Here is a 19,932-nt window from a genome sequence, read left to right on the forward strand (position 1 = left end):
TCCAAGCTCATTCTATGAAGCCAGCATCACCCTAATACCAAAACCAGGTAAAGACAACACAATGAAAGAGAATTACAGGCCAATATCCCTCATGAACATAGATGCCAAAATCCTCAACAAAATATTAGCAAATCGGATCCAGCAGTACATCAGAAAGATCATACACCATGACCAAGTAGGATTTATCCCAGGGATGCAAGGATGGTACAATATCTGCAAATCAATAAACGTGATACATCACATAAACAAATTGAAAGAAAAAAACCACATAGTCATATCAATTGATGCAGAAAAAGCATTTGACAAAATTCAACACCCATTTTTGATAAAAACTCTCAGTAAGGTGGGAGTAGAAGGAGCATACCTCAACATAATAAAAGCCATATATGACAGGCCCACAGCCAACATCATACTCAATGGACAAAAACTAACACCATTTCCCCTAAGAAAAGGAACAAGACAGGGATGGCCCCTCTCACCACTCCTGTTCAACATAGTACTGGAAGTCTTAGCAATTGCAATTCGGCAAGAAGAAGAAATAAAAGGCATCCAAATTGGAAAAGAGGAAGTAAATCTGTCCTTATTTGCAGACGACATGATATTATACATACAAAACCCTAGAGACTCCATCAAAAAGCTACTAGACTTAATACATGAATTTGGCAATGTAGCAGGATACAAAATTAACCCCAAGAAATCTGAGGCATTTCTATACACCAATAGTGAACTTTCAGAAAGAGAGATTATAAAAACAATCCCACTTACCATTGCACCAAAAAAATTAAGCTACCTAGGAATAAACTTAACTAAAGAGGTAAAAGACCTCTACTCAGAAAACTACAGGACGTTGAAAAAAGATATAGAGGAAGACATAAACAGATGGAAGAACATACCATGTTCATGGATTGGGAGAATCAACATCATTAAAATGTCCATACTACCCAAAACAATCTATAAATTCAACGCACTTCCCATTAAAATACCAACGGCATACTTCACAGATCTAGAACGAACTCTCCAAAAATTCATCTGGAATAAAAAAAAGACCCCGAATAGCTGCAGCAATCCTGAAAAAGAACAAAGTAGGTGGGATCTCAATACGAGATATTAAGATGTATTACAAAGCCACTGTTCTCAAAACTGCTTAGTACTGGCACAAGAACAGGCATATAGATCAATGGAGTAGAATAGAGAGCCCAGAAATTGGCACAAACCAATATGCTCAATTAATATTTGACAAAGGAGGCAAGAACATACAATGGAGCCAAGATAGTCTCTTCATAAATGGTGTTGGGAAAATTGGATGGATTTATGAAAGAAAATGAAACTAGACCACCAACTTACACCATACACAAAAATAAACTCAAAATGAATAAAGGACTTAAATGTACGACAGGAAACCATAAAAATTCTAGAAGAATCCAAAGGCAAAAAAATCTTAGACATATTCCGAAGCAATTTCTTCACTGATACAGCTCCTAGGGCACTTGAAACTAAAGAGAAAATGAACAAATGGGACTACATCAAAATAAAAACTTCTGCACAGCAAAAGAAACCATCAACAAAACAACGAGAAAACCCACTGTGTGGGAAAACATATTTGCCAATGACATATCTGATAAGGGCCTAATCTCCAAAATTTATAGGGAACTCATACAACTTAACAAAAGGAAGTTAAACAATCCAATCAAAAAATGGGCAAAGGACCTAAATAGACACCTTTCAAAAGAGGACATTCAGAAAGCCAAGAGACATATGAAAACATGCTCAAAGTCACTAATCACCCGAGAGATGCAAATAAAAACAATGAGGTACCATCTCACACCCGTCAGACTGGCTATCATCAACAAATCAACAAAAGACAAGTGCTGGAGAGGATGTGGAGAAAAAGGAACACTTGTGCACTGCTGGTGGGAATGCAGACTGGTGCAGCCACTATGGAAGACAGTATGGAGTTTCCTCAAAAACCTGAAAATGGAACTCCCATTTGACCCAGTGATCCCACTTCCAGGAATATATCCCAAGAAACCAGAAACACCAGTCAGAAAGGATATATGCACCCACATGTTCATAGCAGCACAATTCACCATAGCTAAGATCTGGAAACAGCCTAAGTGCCCATCAGTAGATGAATGGATTAGAAAACCATGGTACATCTACACAATGGAATACTATGCTGCTGTAAAAAGGAAGGAAGTCTTACCATTTGCAATGGCATGGATGGAACTGGAGAGCATTATGCTAAGTGAAATAAGCCAGTCAATGAAGGAAAAATACCACATGATCTCACTCATTCATGGACAATAGAGACCATTATAAACTTTTGAACAATAATAGATACAGAGGCAGAGCTGCCTCAAACAGATTGTCAACCTGCAGCCGGAAGGCCGGGGAGGGTTGGAGGGCAGGAGGGAGGGGGGTAAGAGATCAACCAAAGGACTTGTATGCATGCATATAAGCATAACCAATGGACATAAGACACTGGGGGATAGGGGAGGCTCGGGGACTGTCAAGGGCGGGGGAAAAAAAAGGACACATATGTAATACCCTTTGTAATACTTTAAACAATAAAAAAAAAGAAATGGAGAGGGGAAAAAATAAAAATAAAAATAAAAATAAAAACATAGTCTGGTTTTCAGAACAGTAAAAAAAAACAACACACACACACACAAAAAAACAAAAACAACAACAACACATAGACAACACCACAGGTAAACTTGAACCTGTTCCTGCCTCTCAGATCACCAACAGGAAGTGAGACCTAGTATAGACAGAAGGGTTCACCCAAATTGTAGGAACTCGGCCCACGGAACCCCAGCCTGGGCCCCTTGTTGCCCCTTTGAAGGTGTGCTGCTTACACAAACTACAACCCCATCTCGACAGTTTCAAAAGAAAACAAGCCCCAAACTCCTGAGCAAGGTCCTGGGGGGTATTCTTGGAGGGATGTGGGTTGCTCCCGGGGTGTCACGCCTTGCCAGCGATCACTCCTCTCCCATACTTCTCCCTTTGGGAGCAGAGCCTGAATCTGCATGGGGTTCCACCCCAGCCTCTCCAGCAGCAGCTCCAGCCAGAGGGCTCATCCCAGTCCCTGTGAGCAATGTGGATGGCGATAGCGCAGTTCCTGTGGCGGCTCAGTAGGGTCGCCAATGAGTCTCCAGAGTCATGACCCCATTTAAGACCAAGCCTGCATAAGGCTGACAGGAGAGGCAGGAGAACTCTATCTCCCCAGAGATCCCTGGGCCTCACGTGGCCTGTGGAAACCCAAAAGTGTGAATGTCAATCAGCATCATGCATCAGCCCTCCGTGTTCATGGTCTGTGGGCTGACCTCTTCCCCCACTGTCACCTGGGGCCCTGGAACCCCACTGACAGGGATGGTGGGAGAGCAGAGAGTGTTGTCTCCTTCTTCCTATCCCCATGCACTCAGCTGCTAGGCCCCATCGAAAGGGCTGGTGATGCAGATGCCTCGTCCATCAGATGGAGTCTTTGGGGAGCTCAAGGAAGAAGGTGGTGACAGGTAAGGAGAGGCACTCAGGACAGGGTGTGGTCAGTTCCACAAAGAAGGTCACTGAGACCAGGGGAGCACAGATGAGGGAGAAAGGGAACTTTGGCTTCACACCGGGTGAGTGGGTTCTAGTCCTCTCCCAGCAAAGACCCTCCTGGGTTTTGTTTCTTCCCCCCTCCTCCAACACTGTCAGCTCCCTCCTCTTTTCACCCCAAGGTGCTACAGTCCCCATGCACCCTGGCCCCTCTTCCAAGGCTCCTGATTGTAAATCCTTATAATCAAACCTCAGCTGGGCCCTGGGATACCACCGTGTGAGCTCAGATCATCCTGCCAGGTGTCTACACTCGATCACTTTGGGAGCCACCCTCCTCCATTCCCTGGCTGCACCAATACTATCCGCTCTCTGCAGGAACACCTGGCCCCCAATGCAGCCTAGAGAAAGGAATAACAGGACCAGGAAAAATTGGCACTAGTACCCACACACCATGCCCATATCAGGCCCTGGGATGGGCATGATCCACGGATCCTAGAATTCAATCCTCAAATAACTGGGTGGGCAGTGCCATTGTCACCACATTCTACAGTTGAGAAGCTGGCACCTAGGGATAAAAATGTGGCCCATGATCTTAGGCCCTGACTGCCTCACCCCCTGTTCCTGTATCTTTTCTTTGTACCTGGGGGAGGGGATCATTCCTCCTCAGAGCTGTGCAGTCGCAGGAGCAGAAACACAGCCTGCAGACTCAGCCGGGTCCTAGTACCTGGCGGAGCTCAGTCTCCACAGGGCTGTGAGTACCTGCCCCTTAAGAGGATAGTCAGAACCGGTGGCTACACATCATCATCATAGGGCCTGAGCCTCATTACCACACTCCACGTGAGCACCCCCACTCTGCTTGTCTTTCCGCTCCTGTCTTTAAAGGACATAAACCTGATATCAGCTATTATGTCCTCATGTTTATGAAAACACACCCACTCTCAAAGACCAGGCTCTGAGGACATTAAAGCTGCCACCTGTTCACTCTCTTCGAACCCAGTGTCCTGACAATCCCTGTGCCCAGCTCTTCCGCATTCCCTCCCTTTCTCTCTGGCTGGGTCTCCTACCCCTGGGCAGAGTCCCAGGACCTGCAGGTCTCATGGTGAGGCGGTGGGGAGGACAAGGTGACTCTGGGCCAGATCAGTCAGTCCCGGGAGCCACAAAGCACAGGGTGACCAGGAGTGGTTAGGACTGACTTCCGGGTCGTCGTGGCCTGAGATCCTCGGGCAGCTCCGTGTCATGGCAGCGTCTCAGGTCGGCAGAGGGGGTCCGGACCTGCTCGGAGTCAGTGTGGGGACCCAGAGCGAGACTGGGGGCCTGGACCCCAGAAGGGTGTCCATCAGGCAGGCCTGCTGGGTTGGGGAAGTATGATCTCACACATTGTTCTTTGTGATTTCTGCATTGGGTCTGAGAGGCACTGGGGGGGGGGGTTGTAGAAGGAGCAGGGCTTCAGGCAGCACAGGGGGCCCCCAGGTCTTGCTGCTGTCAAGTTGAGGACACTGAGGGAGATTGGGGGCCCTGGACCTGAGAATCCTCAGTCCTGGGAGGACCAGAGTGGGCAGGGTACTACAGGATGGGGTGACTTCTGCATCAGGTGTGAGAGACTGGGGTTTGGTTTAAGGAGCAGAGCCACAGGTCCGCTGAAGAAGAGAAGATGGGGACCAGGACCCCACAATATAGGGGACCCCATATAGGGCCTCCCCTGCTATGAGCCATGGAGGAGCTCATGTCAGATGACCCTGTGAGGTGTCTCCTGTCTTCTGCATGCAGGTCAGAGGGAGACTGGAAACTTGATAAATCATGTAAGGCCTCCCTCAGGTCCACAGAAGGGATGCAGAAGCACTGGCTAGAGTCAAGGTGCTTTTCCTGACATTTGCATCCCAGTCTGACAGGCTCTGGGGTTGGGTGTAAACCGGGTCTCAGGTGGGCAAACGGAAGAGTCAAGGTGAGGAACCACAGGGAGGACTGGGGGAAGCCAGGAACCCTAACTGGACGGGAGTCCACAGAAATCTGCCCTGCTGAGAGTGTTGGTAGGCCCTATGCTGGATGACCATGCAGAAGGGAAAGGTCCCAGGCACTCTCCCAGTAAACCTGGGTAGCTCGGGGAGGAAGGAGGATACCACACTCCAGACAATGGGACCTGCCAGGGTCATGATTGGAAACCTGTGTCAGGACAGAGGGGACCCAGGACTCCCAGTGTAGAGGGTGTCCAAAGCCCCACCTTGCTCTCGGCCTTGGAAGGGCACAGGGCTGGTGACCGCATGGGTTGTCTCCTGATTACAGCATGCAGGTCTGAGGGAGACTGGAAACTTGATGAAAACTATAGGGCTTCCCTCAGTTCCACAGAAGGGATGCAGAAGCACTGCTCAGAGTCAAGGTGATTTTCCTGACTTTCAAATCCAGGTCTGACAAGCTCTGGGTTTCGGTGTAAGGAGCACGGTCTCAGGTGGGCAGAGGGAAGAGTCAAGGTGAGGAACCCCAGGGAGGACTGAGGGAATCCAGGAACCCTAACCGGAGGGGAGTCCACAGAAGTCTGCCCTGCTCAAAGTGTTGGGAGGTCCTATGGTGGATGACCATGCAGAGAGGAACCGCAGAAGCCCAGACCTGATGTCAGCCCTTGGAATTCAGGGGAATGACATATGTGGCAGAGGGGAGGACCCGGGTCTTGCCCCGAGTCCAGGTGAACATGCAAAGGGAAGACGGAGGGACCCGGGACCCCACAACAGAGATGCCCCACATTACCCCTACTGTGAACCCTGGGAGGCCCCGGGTCAATGACAACATGCTCTCTTCCTGACTTGGTCCTCTCAGGTTGACAGAGAGGAGGTTCCAGCTCCAGCCAGGAGTCACGGTGAGGATCCTGCAGGAAGACAGGTGGACTCCACCCCCTGAGGGCTGAGGGGTCGGCTCCAGGTAGGCAAAGAAGGGGGCTGCAGGGCTCTGCCAGGATACCAGGGAAGGACCCAAGTTAGGACTCAGGAAGCCCCCTAGCACACCTTGAAGTATGTATGCCTTTGGCTTGGCCAGGGCCATAAGTGTCCGCAGTGTGCCTGGTCCTGCCAGCAGCACCTGCAAGCCTCATGGTAGGCCTGTGGATTTGGGTTGCTTCCAAACTTCTACCTTAGGAGTGGCAAAGGGAGGTGAGCGCATTTTCCTGAAAGTGCTGGATTCAGTGCAACATGGGAGGTGTTCCAGGCACTGCTGGTAATTAAAGTGTGGGTCTTGAGGCAGGATGGTGGTACTTCCCACCCCAGTAAAAACAGGGACCAGCTGGCTTAGACACTGCTGGCACAACTGGGTGACTCGGCACGATCGTCAATGTGGTGTGTCTTGAAGTCCACCTTGGAAGTCTCTGAGAGATGGTGGGCATTGCCTGCAGTATTCATTCTCAGTTCAGCAGAAGGGAAAGGTTCCAGTCACTCTCCGAGTAAACCTGGGTACCTCGGGGAGGAAGGAGGATACCACACTCCAGACAATGGGTGGCCTGAACCCAGTCTGTGCTGCTGCCAGCCCTGGGAAAGGCCTGGCATGGGTCTTCAGAGCAGGTTCCTTCACAGGTTTTTCTGAGGGCACTCAGGAAGGACAGGGCCTTGGTCAGAGGAAATGACTTCAGTTCATGCAAAGAGAAGCTGAGGTTGTGGAAGGGTCATAAAGGTGTGAATGCTTTCTTGTGGGAAACTGCAGCTCTGTGCTCCCTGAGAAAAGAAGAGAGCCCTCAGCATCAGGGAGTGTCCTGTCCTCAGCATCCAGATTCCCCAGGCAGGGTGTGACATGCTCTCCCTTTCCACATGCCTGCTCCTCCTGAGCTTTTCTCACTGAGGAAAGTTATTCAGGGTGAAATCGGTTCAGCCGGATTCAGATCCAGGCCAGGCCAGGAAGAAAGGCAAGTATCCTCAGGACAGACTAAGGGAACTCTGTACCCAGAATGGATGGGCCCAGGCCCTGGTGTTAGCTGTGTGGGAACCTGGACAAGGGTGGGGACAGATGGAGCTCCTGTTCACTTTTGTCTCAGAGCTCTCAGGAAGGTGAGGACCTTGGTGTGAGACCACACATCCTATCATCCACCGAACCACATTTTGTCAGCAGAGAGAGGAGTCCCAGTTCCTGCAAGGAATCAAGGTGAGCCTTGAAAGGAAGCAGAGCACATGGGAAGCCAGACCTACCCTGCCTCCTCTGTCAGCAATTGGGAAACTCGGAATAGTGCATGGATTACCTCAGCTCACTTCCTACTCCTGTACCTCAGGGAGGTTAAGCCTAAGTCTAAGGAGATTGGGCTCAGTCAGCAGAGAGAGTGGTCTGAAACCCTGCAGTGCATCATGGTGAGAAATGATCAGAGCCTTAACCCAGGGTAGATGGACCCAAATCTTCAGTCACCCCTTCTTGATCCTCTGGGAGAGGGATCACATGTGGAGCCCCCTCAGTTTCTTCACTGAAGTGTCAGGTGTGTGTGGCCTTGTTCTGAGCATTTGACCTCAGGCCAGCAGAAGGCAGTGAGGGGCCAGGCTCTGGCAGGGGAAAGGTGGGTATCCTATGTGCAAAGAGGAACCTCCCACCCACAACAGAGGGGACCTCAGAGAGTCCTGCCGCCCCTCCTCTCAGCTTTGGGGTCCCAGGAATGTGCTTGCCGTGTGCATGCTGAGGTGCCCTTTTGTTCCCTCCAGAAGAGGCCCCGGATTGGAGGAGGTGAAGGCCTTGGTCTACTCTACATATTCTCAGATCACAGAGCAGCAGGAGGCCAGGAAGTGCTAGGAATTAAGGTGAGGTTCCGACCATGAATATGTCCCCATGGGCTCCCCACCCATGTCAGAGGGTCCTCACATTGCCTGACACCTCCACACCCCACCGTCAGCTACAGAACCCTGTGCTGTGCCTTCTATACCCTGAACAGTCATGTCACTTCCTACTTCAGGTTCTTAGTGGGCACGCTGATCAGGAGTGAGCCCTGTGAGTCCCATGTACACCCCTAAAGGGGAGACCTGGAAGTCACCTTTGTCAGTTCCGCCTAGGGTGTGTTTCTCATCTCATGCCTCTCACATTCCCACTCTTCCCCCGGCCCGTGGTTCCTCATCGCCCATCTTCTGCTCACACTCAGTCACTTTTCGAGCACGAGTCATCATGCCTGGTCATCATATGAGTGAGCCGTGGAAGCCTGAGGAAGACTTTCCATACCCAGTTGAGATCCCCGACTTGGTGGCGGAGGAGCTGTTCTGGGCTATGCAGGAGGAGGAGGAGGAGGAAGATGCCCTGTCTCTCTCCTCCTCCCCCTCAGTCCTGTTTATAGACAAACTAGAGGAGGTGCCTGCTGCTGAGACACCAAGTCCTCCCCAGAGTCCTCAGCGTGCCTGCCCCTCCCCCCATGCCATGGAAGCCTTTCCATGCAGCCAATCTGAAGATGAGAACTCCAGCATCCGAGATGAAGAGGGTCCAAACACTGAGGGCGGCCCTGAAGATGATGCCGATTTCTTGCTCCACAAATCACTGCATTTGAAGATGATGGAAATGGTGGAGTTCCTGCTCCTGAAGTATCGTGCAAAGGAGCCAACCACAAAGGCAGAAAAACTGAGTAGTGTCATCAAAGAGCACCAGGAGCACTTTCCTGAGCTCTTCAGTGCGGCCATTGAGTGCATTGAGTTGGTTTTTGGTGTTGTTGTGAGGGAAGTAGACCCCAGTACCCACACCTATGTCCTGGTCACTGCCTTGGGGCTAACCTATGATGGGATGGTGAGCGATGAGCACAGATTTCCCAACACAGGCCTCCTGGTCACACTTCTGTGTGTGATCGCCTCAGAGGGTGATTGTACCACTGAGGAGAAAATCTGGGCTGTACTGAATGATTTAGGGGTGCATGATGGGAAGGTACATTGGCTCTATGGGGAGCCCAGGGAGCTCATCACCAAAGTTTGGGTGCAGGAACAGTACCTGGTGTACCGCCAGGTGCACAATAGCGACCCTGCCCGCTATGAGTTCCTGTGGAGCCCCAGGGAACACACTGAGACCACCAGGGTGAAAGCCCTCAAGTTTATGCACACAGTTAGTAGGGATTTCCATCTCCTCCCATGCCTGCCTGAAGAGCCTGAGTGCAATGAGAAACACTATGCCTGAGCCAGAGTTGCATCCAGGCACTTTTCAGGTCCATGTGCATTAACTTCTTTTGCTGGGCATAAAGTGCATCCAATTTTCAACTCTGTTTGAGAACAAACCAGTAGTGAGGCCCAGGGAAAGGTTTAGGTTCCTATTGTGATTGAGAAATTTATGATTTATTATTTTGTGAATTTTTAAGGAAATTTTCTAATGTTCCTTTACATAGAAGTTTTCATAAACTTTTAGCATGTAAGTTTGTAAATGACATTGATCACATATGTATTTCTACATGTCCAGCTCCAGAGTAAGAGATTTGCTACTGTGTAATGAAAATTGGGACCTTTCTCATCCTAGTTTGTGATCCCAATCTAGATAACATGACATTATAATAGGATTTCCTTGGAAATGTGTATAAGAACTCAGCAGTAAAATCCATGGAGTTAAGAAATAGAAAAATAAAAGCAAAAGGTTGTTAATTTTTGCTTCTTATATATTCTCATCTGTCTTTCCATGAAACAGCTTATCCAAGGATCCTTGGTTCTGGCAAGAAAGCGGGGGGGTTTCCTCTGAATAAAGACGACCCCTGCTCAGTGGTTCATTTAATCCCCAGACATTCACTGATCCTATGTCCTCTGGAAGGCCCTGTGTTAGTAGTGGGCACACTAACATAAGCAGGGCATATCCACCCACAGGATGAAAGTGTAGGAGCTGAAGTCATATAAGGAAGGGGTTAGGTGTCCCCCTAGTCCTGCAAACAAGTAACAGAAGAGGTGAGGGGGTGGGCCTCCAGCGACCAGCACTCACTTGTGAATGGACTTCATTTTTACCGCAGCGTACTTGCAACAGCATGGATGGAATTGGAGAGCATAATACTAAGCGAAATAACCTAGTCAGAGAACGGTAAACATCACATGATTTCACTCATATATGGAATATAATGAACGACATAAACTGATGAACAAAAACAGATCCAAAGACAAAGAAGCATTGATCAGACCATCAAAATTCAGAGGGAAGGTAGGGCAGAGTGGAGGTAAGGGGGGGAGATCAACCAAAGGACTTGTATGCAAGCATATAGGCCTAACCAATGGACACAGAGGCCAGGGTGTGAGGGCATGAGTGGGGGGTGGAGAGCAATGGGGGGGATAAGGACACATATGTAATACCTTAGTTAAAAAATGATGTGCATGGCCTGAGCCAGGGTACTTGGGAAACTGTGATTCCCTCTGCTGGGGTTGATTGTAAAGAAGCTGGGGGTGGCAGCTTTTTCTAATTTCATGCCATTGTGATCCGAGAAGATGCTTGTTATGATTTTAATCTTCTTGAACTTGTAGAGACTTGTTTTGTGTTTTAACATGTGGTCTATCTTTGAGAATAACACCTGTGAACATCAGAAGAACTTATATTCTGCAGCTATGGAGTGAAATATTCTCTAAATGTCATTTAAATTCACCTGAACCTGTCTGCCATTTAGAGTCACTGTTTTCTTGGTAATTTTTTGTCTGGAATATCTATCCAGTGAAGTCTGTGGGCTATTAAAGTCCCCTACTATGACTTTATTGCTGTTGATCTTTCCCTTAAAATCCTCTAATGTTTTTTTTTAATTTTCTTTATTTAGGTGCTCCTAAATAAATGGCATGAAATTAGAAATCTGTTACAGTAAAAACACTCACAAATATTCAAACACATGGAGGCTAAATAGCATGTTACTAAACAATGAGTGACTTACTAATGAGATCAAAAAAGAAATAAATAACTTCCTGGAAACAAAAGAAAAGTACCACACAACAAATCAAAATCTATGGGACACAGCAAAGTAGTCCTGAGAGGGAAGTTCATAGCACTTACAAACCTACATCCAAAAAAAGAAAAAAATTTAATAAAATATTTAACCATACAACTTAAAAATTGAAAGAGAACAACAAGAAAAGCTCTGAGCAAGTAGGAGGAAGTAAATACATAAAAGTCAGAGCAGAAATAAATGACATACAGATGAAAAATATAATATAAACGATCAATGAAACCAAGAGTTAATTCTTTGAAAATATAAACAAGACTGATGAACCTTTAACCACATTCAAGAAACAAAGAGAGAAGACCCAAATAAGTAAAATCAGAAACAAAAGAAGTGAGGTAACAATTGACCCCACAGAAATACAAAGGATTGTAAGAAAATACTATGAAAATCCTTATGCCAATAAGCTGAACAATGTGGATTAAGTGGACAAATTCACAGAAATATACAATCTTCCAAAACTGAATCAGTGAGAATCCATCTTTCAATCTGGGGCTTCTGGCTCTTAACCACTCACCTGCCCTCTGCCTGCCTGATTGCACCTAACTGCTCACATGATGGCCTGATCTCCCCTAACCACTCGCCTGCCTGCCTAATTGCACCAACCACCTCTGCCTGCCTGCCTCATGATCCTTACCCACTTGCCGTCGTGCCTGATCGCCCCTAATGACTCTGCCTGCCTGCCTCATTGCCCGTAACTGCTCGCCTACCAGCCTGATCACCTGTAACTGCCTCTGCCTCAGCCCCCACCACAGTGGCTTCCTCCAGAAGGACGCCGGGTATGAAGTCCAGAAGTTCATTCAGGGGTCTGGTCTAATTAGCATATTATACTTTTATTATTATAAATAGTACTGGAAGTCTCAGCCACAGCAGTCAGACAAGAGGAAGAAACAAAAGGCATCCAAATTGGAAAAGAGGAAGTAAAATTGTCATTATTTGCAGATGACATGATATTCTACATAGAAAACCCTAGGACTCCAGCAACCAACTACTTGGCTTAATAAATGACTTTAGCAATGTAGCAGGATACAAAATTAATACCCAGAACTAGATGGCAGTTTTACACACCAACAATGAACTCTCAGAAAGAGAAACTAAACTAAAAAAAAAAAAATCCCACTTACCATTGCAACAACAACAAAAAAATAAGATACTGAGGAATAAAGTTAACCAAGGAGATAAAAGACTTGTACTCAGAAAACTACAGGACATTGAAAAAAGAGATAGGGGGTGATATACAGAAGTGGAAGAATATACCGTGTTCATGGATTGCTAGAATTAATATCATTAAAATGTCCATACCACCCAAAGCAATCTATAGATTAGATGCAAACCCTATTAAAATACCAATGGCATATTTACAGATCTAGAACAAATACTCTAAAAGTTTACATGGAAGCAAAAAAGACCCTGAATAGCCAGAGCCATCTTGAGAAAGCAGAACAAAGTTGGAGTGACCACACTATCAGATATCAAGTTATACTGCAAAACTGCTGTGATCAAAACAGCTTGGTACTGGCAGAAGAACAGGCATATAGATCAATGCAACAAAACAGAGATGCCAAAAATCAACCCAAGACATTACATTCAATTAATATTTGACAAAGGATACAAGAGGATACAATGGAATCAAGGCATGCTCTTCAATAAACAATGTTGGGAAAGTTGGACAGGCACATGCAAAACAATGAAACTAGACGACCAACTTGCATCATACACAAGAATAAACTCAAATGGATTAAAGGCTTAAGCATCAGTTGTGAAACCATAAAAATCCTAGAAGAAACCAAAGGCAGCAAAATCTCAGACTTCTCTCTTAGCAATATGTTCGCCAATGCATCTCCTAAGACCTAGGTTAAGGGAAACAAAAGAGAAAATAAACAAATGGGACTATATCAAAATACAAAGCTTCTGCACAGCAAAAGACAACATCAACAACAAAAGAGAAACTAAACAAATGGAACTATATCAAAATACAAAGCTTCCGCACAGCAAAAGACAACATCAACAAAATGAAAAGGGAGCTCACTGTATGGAAGAACATATTTGCCAATGATACATTTGGTAAAGGGTTAATAACCAAAAATATATAAGGAACTCATACAACTTAACAAAAGGAAGACAATCCAATTTTAAAATGGGCAAAGGACTAAATAGACACTTCTCCAAAGTGGACATACAGATGGCTAAGAGACACATGATAAAATACTCAAAGTCCCCGATCATCGGAGAGGTGCAGAGTAAAATGACAATGAGGTATCACCTCACACCTGTTAGGATAGCTACCATCAACCAATCAACAAATGACAAGTGCTGACAAGGATGTGGAGAAATGGGAGCCCTAGTACTCTGCTGGTAGGAATGCAGACTTGTGCAGCCACTGTGGAAAACAGTATGGAGTTTCCTCAAAAAATTAAAAATAGAACTCCCATTTGACCCAGTAATCCCACTTCTGGAAATATATCCCAAGGAACCCGAAACACCAATCAGGAAGAATATACAAACCCCTATAGTGGTAGCAGCACAATTTACAATAGCTAAGATCTGGAAACAGCCTAAGTGCCCATCAGCAGATGAGTGGGTAAAAAAGCTGTAGTACATCTATACCATGGAACACTGTACAGCAGTAAAAAAAAAAAAAAAAAAAAAAAGGCTCTGTTGCCCTTTGAGACATCATGGAGGGACCCAGGGGCTATTATGCTAAGCGAAATAAGCCAGAAAGGCAAGTGTCACAGGATCTCACTCATACGTGGGGTCCAAAGAGCAAATTAACTGATGAAGAAAATAGATCCTGAGAGGTAGAAAGAACTTGGGTGCATAACCCATGGACACAGGCAATAGTGTAGTGAAGGCCTGGGGCAGGGGCTGGTTCCGGCTGGAAGGGGTCCATGAGGAATAGGGGACCTCTGTAACACGGTTGGCAATGAAGACAACAACAAGAAAGGCGGGCTTAGGTAGGAGGAGGACAGTGGTCTTTGGGACAGGAGTCCACCATTGGCCCAGGTCAGGTGACTCGGGAATCAATCCTTTCCTTTCTCGGCAGCACCCGCCCCCTGCTTTTGGCTGTCCTTGAGGCAGGCAGCAGAAGCTCCGATTCTGTTCGGGTCCACCTGCCTTCCAGGACGGGCCTCAGGCGGGGACACCCATCAAGAGCAGGGCTTCTGGTTAGCAGAGGGGGGCAGAAGCTTCCTAGAGTCACAGTGAGCAGCGGGGGAGGAAGAGACCCTGCCCCCACCACAGGCTCAACATGGAAGGGCCTCTGGGACAGGGACCACACACGCCTCATCCGGGTCTCAGAGACCTTGCCCCAGCACGTTCCTCACTTCCGCATCCGGGTCTCTGAGACGCTGGGGATGCCCAGGAGATCCTGAGCTCGCTCACATCCCGAGGGCGGCCCGGGACCCGCCCGAGTCCAGGTGAGGGTGCCCGGGAGGGCGAGGGACCCCGGGCCCTGGGACAACGGTTTCCGTCCCGGGAGGCCCCTGGGGCTGGCCACACGCGGCCGGTCGTGGTTGGCGCAGCCAGGTCTGGGGACTCGGGGTGAGGGGCGAGGCGCGTCGCTCCACAGGGCCCAGGGCCTCCAGGGTCCATGTGGCTGGCGGCTGCGTGGGAGGAGGCCCGAGGCCACCCGGGTCCCTCAGACGGGGCTGGACCCAGGGCCCCTGCCGTCAGGAGCAGAGCCAGCCCCGGGCCCGCAGGGGGTGAAGCCCACAGCCCTAGGCAGCCTCTGTGACCTTCCCATGGGCTCCCATGACGCGGGCCTTGCGGGGCTTGGCCGGGTGGGGCGGACCTCACTGGGGCTGAGGCGGGCTGGGCCCTGCGGGAGTCCCAGTGAGCACCCGGGTCCCACCGCACCGCAGCGGGAAGCCGCACAGGTGCCCCTGCTGTCCTCTGCGAGGGGCCCCATGGCGGGTGGCCATGCGGGGTGCCCCGACTGCACAGCGGGGGCTGGGAAGGGGCGGTGGTAAGGAGCTGGGCCTCTCCTCCGCATGGAGGGCAGAGCAGCTTCTGAGAGTCCTGGTCAGAGGGCAGTCAGGGATGGGAGGACCCCAGACCTCCACAGAGCCAGCCCGCAGGACTCGGGAGGGGCACACGCGGGACATTACCTGACCTCCGCAGGCGGGTCTGAGAGTCTCTGGGGGTGGCTGTGAGGATGAGGACCCCCGACAGCACAGGGCGGGGCCGGCGCCTGCCAGAGCAGATGGGGGCCACCTGTGAGGATGAACACACCCCCTTCCTCCCTTCCCCTTCCAGTCCCGGTCTCAGAGACTCTGGGGGTTCGGTACAGGGAGGAGGACCCCATCTCGGCAGATGGTGGGCCAGGGACCCTGGAAGCTAGACCAGAGTCAGTCCTGCTCTCAGAGACTCTGGGGGTTCTGTACAGGGAGCAGGACCCCATCTCGGCAGATGGTGGGCCAGGGACCTGCCATAGCCAAGGTGAGGACCCTGAGGGAGGACGCAGGGACCCTGGAAACCAAACCAGAGTCAGTGCTGGGATCCCGCTGGAGGATGACCACACACAGCGTGCGCTGACTTGCACAACCGGGTCGGTACCGGGAACAATACTTGAGAACGGCAGAGGGTGGGCCCAGGGCCCTCCATAGTCCATCCGGCAGGCCTCGTGGAGGATGATCCTAGGGGGCATTTCCTCATTGGTGCATCTGGGTCTGACAGTCTGGGGCTTGGGTATAAAGAGCAGGACCTCACATCAGCAGAGGGTGGGGCCAGCACCTGCCAGAGTCAAGGGAGGATCCTAAGGGAGAACTGAGGGAACCTTGGATCCCACCACAGTGGGAACCCCACAGAAGCCCGCACCTGCTCTCAGCCCTGGGATTTCTGGAATCGCTTTCCCATGGCTTCTCCCACTCCCTTTGCTCTCAGGAAGATGAAAGAGGTCTGGCCTTACACAAAGGGTGAGGCGTATGGACAGCAGAGCCAGGACACTCGGGCACTGCAAGTGGCCAAGCTATTGACCATGCGGGAGGAAGGAGCGGGAATTGTCCTCCAGAACAAATGTGGGCCTCACAGACATGCACCCCACTTCCACTTTCAGCTCTGACACACCAGGCAGGGCTGTCCAACCGAGAGCACTCTGATGTGGCTGGGGGGGGGGGAGGGGGCCTCAGGTAGGTGAGAGACCTGGACTGAGGGGAGCACATGCAGGTCAGCAAAGGAGGAGGGGGAGGTGGCCCGGACCCTGACCTCTTTGCAGGTGAGCAATCTGAGGAAAGACAGAAGGAACCCTAATGCTCCTCCCCTGCTCCGAGTCTTGCTGTCTCTTTTCAAGGTTCAGCTGAGGACTGAGGGAACCCCTCACATCACAACAGGGGGAGTCCCAGCCCTACTTTGCCACTTCTGTCAGCCACGAGAGAAAGTGGAACATGGTGGCTAGCCGTGCTGTCCCTCACGTCCTCCACCAGTGACTCAGGAAGGTGAGCATTTCAGTCTGAAGGTAAGTGGCCTCCGGTCAGCACAGGAAGTTATCCAAGACCCTGTCAGATGTCACAGTTAGGACTGAGGGGCTCCCCGTCCCAGGACAGATAGACCCCACAGAGTTTGGCCATGACATACTGTATCCCGTGGGAGGTTCTGGGCAGGTGTGGTCTGCTGCGGGGCCCCCTCACTTTCTTCTGTTCAGTTTCAGGGGTATGTAGCCTTGTTCTGAGAGTTTTGCCTCAGGTCCAGCAAGGGGAGGTTCCAGGCCCTGCCTGGAGAAAGGAGAGGACGCCGAGGGCGGACGCAGGAGACCATCCAGCCCAGAACAGTGGGGACCTCACAGCATCCCGGCCTCCCTGTTGTCAGCACTGGAGGCCCATGGCTGTGCATGCCACCTGCACGCTGAGGTGTTTCCTCGCTTCCTCTTACAGGGACTCCAGGAACCAGGAGATAAAGGCCTAGGTCTGAGGCACAAAACACAGGTCACAGAGCAGAGGAGGTCCAGGCAGTGCCAGCAGTCAAGGTGAGGTGCCTGCCCTGACCTAGAATGTGTCCCTAGGGTCTCCCCCATGCCAGAATCGATGAGAACGTCCTCAGTACCCGACCCCACCCCACTGCCAGCCACAGAACCCTGGCCTATGCCGACTGTACCCCAAAGAGCCATCTGACTTCCTCATTCAGGATCTTAGGGTACAGGCCACCCAGGAGGAGAGACCCCAGTGAGGCCCAAGAGCACCCCTAAAGAGGAGACCTGTAGTCCCCCTTTCTCACAGTTGCCAAGGGTGTACTCAGCTGAGGCCACTTACCCTTCCTCTCTCCCCCAGGCCTGTGAGTCCTCATTGCGCACCTCCTGCCCGCACTCCTGTGGCTGCCTGACAGGAGTCATCATGCCTCGAGTTCCAAAGAGTCAACGCTCCTCGCTTGATATTCCCATGCCTGTGGAAGAGGATTCTTCCTCCTCCTCCTCCACCCCTGTTGCTTCCTCTTCCTCCTCCTCCACCTCTTCCTCTAGCTATCCTCTGCTTTCAAGTAACCCAAGCACCTCAGAGGAGGAGGGGGAGGAGCAGGAGGAGAATGTGGAGGAGGAAGAGAATGAGGAGCAGGAGGAGGTTCCTGCTGCTGCTGGGGCACCGAGTTCTCCCGTGAGCTCTCCAAGTGCCCATGCCTCCCCTACTGCCCTTGCCGCTGCTGCTCCCTTGAGCCAATCCAGCAGCGAAGAATGGGAGGGTCTGAGTACCTCCTGGGCCCTGCCAGGTACAGAGTCCTTGCCCAGATGTGTGATTAATGATAAGGTAGCTGATCTGGTGGGGTTCCTGCTCCTGAAGTATCGCACAAAGGAGCAGACCACAAGGGCAGAAATGCTGAGTAGCATCATCAGAGAGCACCAGGACCACTTTGCTGTAATCTTTAGGGAGGCCTCTGAGTGCATGCAGCTGGTTTATGGCATTGATGTGAAGGAAGTGGACCCCACCAGCCACACCTATGTCCTAGTCACCAACCTGGGCCTCACCTATGATGGGATGGTGAGCGATGAGCACAGTATGCCCAAGACGGGCCTGCTGATACTCATCCTTAGTATAATCGTCTTGGAGGATGATTGTGTCCCCGAAGAGAGGATATGGGAAGCACTGAATGCCATGGGGGTGCATGCGGGGATGGAGCATAGCATCTATGGGGAGCCCAGGGAGCTCCTCACCAGAGTTTGGGTGCAGGAACAGTACCTGGAGTACCGGCAGGTGCCCAACAGCGATCCTGCACGGTACGAGTTCCTGTGGGGTCCCAGGGCCCACGCTGAGACCACCAAGTTGAAAGTCCTGGAGTTTTTGTCCCAGGTCAGTGGGAGTGACCCCAGATCCTTCACACACTTCTATCAGGAGGCTTTGAGAGAGGAGGAACAGAGAGCCCAGGCCAGAGTTAGGACCACAGATGATACTACTGCCATGGCCAGTGCAAGCTCTTCTGCCATGCCCAGTGGCTTCTTCTGCCTTGACTGAAATCCAGGGCAGATTTCTTTACTTTGTGTTTTAGGGGGGCAGTCGTGATCTAAGCACTTAGTGCAGGGCCTGACTGGGGATGAGGGAATCATAGTGAATGACATCTTTGTGTCTCTGTTCCATTGGGGTGACTTAGAAATGTATCTTCTTTTATTTTTGGTATTTTAAAATGTTACTTTAAGTAGAATGTTTATTAGCTTCAGAACCTAACTTTACAAATGACACAGGTCACACAGGTTTATTGTTATTTAACTAAAGAGAAAGCGCTTTGCTATTTTGTAAAACTAATTAGGAATCTGTCATTTTATTGGTACTCTGTAACAAGATAATATGGAATTGGAATCGTATTTTTCAATGTGAAAGAACTTAGCTGTAAAACAGAAATAAAATAGTTAATTTTTGAATTCTTGTATCTCTCTCTCTCTCTCTCTCTCTCTCTCTCTCTCTCTCTCTCTCTCTCTCCACACACACACACACACACACACAGAGCTAGATTTTCGTAGCTTATTCACGAATGTAGAAACATAAACAGTAAAAAAATACCCTTCTCACTGGTTCATGTACACCCTAAACATTCATTGAGCCTCTGTCCTCACAGGGAAAGGCACCCCAGCCAGAGAGAGGGAGGGGATACAAAGGAGAGGAGCTGGGTGGAGGGACTGGCAGGACACCGGATTGGGAAGGGAGTGAACAGAAGGCAGCTTTTGTCCCCGGGTCTTTGTCTTTGAGAGTGGGTATGATTTCTTAAACAGGATGACATAATAGATGAAGTGATGTTTACGTCCTTTTAGACAGGAGGGGAGAGTCAACCAGAGGGGGAGGTTGCTCATGTGTAGTGTGGAACTGAAGCTCAGGCCCAATGATGATGATGTATAGCCACCCGTTGTGACTGTCCTCTTACGGGCCAGGTACTCAGCCCAGTGGAATCTGAGCTCCGCTAGGTACTAGGTCCCTCTTCCCCAGGTAAAAGGCAAGGACAGTGGGTGAAGCAGTCAGGGCCCCCATGATCATGGGCCATCTAGTCATCTTTCTGTGCCACCTTCTCAACTGTAGACTGGGTGACAGTGACACTACCCTATCCCCGTTATTTGA

At 49.8% G+C, this 19,932-nt stretch overlaps 3 protein-coding genes across 3 annotated transcripts in view; 2 read left to right on the forward strand and 1 right to left on the reverse strand.

The window, feature by feature from the left end:
* LOC132223406 (RNA polymerase II elongation factor ELL2-like) overlaps positions 1–8,648 on the reverse strand; it is a 29,107-nt gene extending 20,459 nt beyond the window's left edge. Inside the window, exon 1 of the mRNA XM_059678624.1 lies at positions 8,569–8,648. Coding sequence (XP_059534607.1) covers positions 8,569–8,648 — 80 coding nt within the window. The remainder of the gene's footprint in view (positions 1–8,568) is intronic.
* Position 8,649: 1 nt separating this feature from the next.
* On the forward strand, positions 8,650–9,636 carry LOC132223407 (melanoma-associated antigen 4-like). Its single transcript, XM_059678625.1, has one exon. The coding sequence runs from the start codon at positions 8,650–8,652 to the stop codon at positions 9,634–9,636; it is 987 nt and encodes a 328-aa protein (XP_059534608.1).
* Positions 9,637–17,733: 8,097 nt separating this feature from the next.
* LOC132223409 (melanoma-associated antigen 10-like) lies at positions 17,734–18,840 on the forward strand. Its single transcript, XM_059678626.1, has one exon. It carries the CDS (start codon positions 17,734–17,736, stop codon positions 18,838–18,840), a length of 1,107 nt encoding a protein of 368 aa, XP_059534609.1.
* Positions 18,841–19,932: the final 1,092 nt, after the last annotated feature.

This window comes from Myotis daubentonii, chromosome X (assembly GCF_963259705.1).
Source record: "Myotis daubentonii chromosome X, mMyoDau2.1, whole genome shotgun sequence".
NCBI lineage: Eukaryota > Metazoa > Chordata > Mammalia > Chiroptera > Vespertilionidae > Myotis > Myotis daubentonii.

Excerpts from the sequence above, each read along its gene's own strand:
- LOC132223407 (XM_059678625.1), top strand. The coding sequence starts at position 8,650 with ATGCCTGGTCATCATATGAGTGAGCCGTGGAAGCCTGAGGAAGACTTT.
- LOC132223409 (XM_059678626.1), top strand. The coding sequence starts at position 17,734 with ATGCCTCGAGTTCCAAAGAGTCAACGCTCCTCGCTTGATATTCCCATG.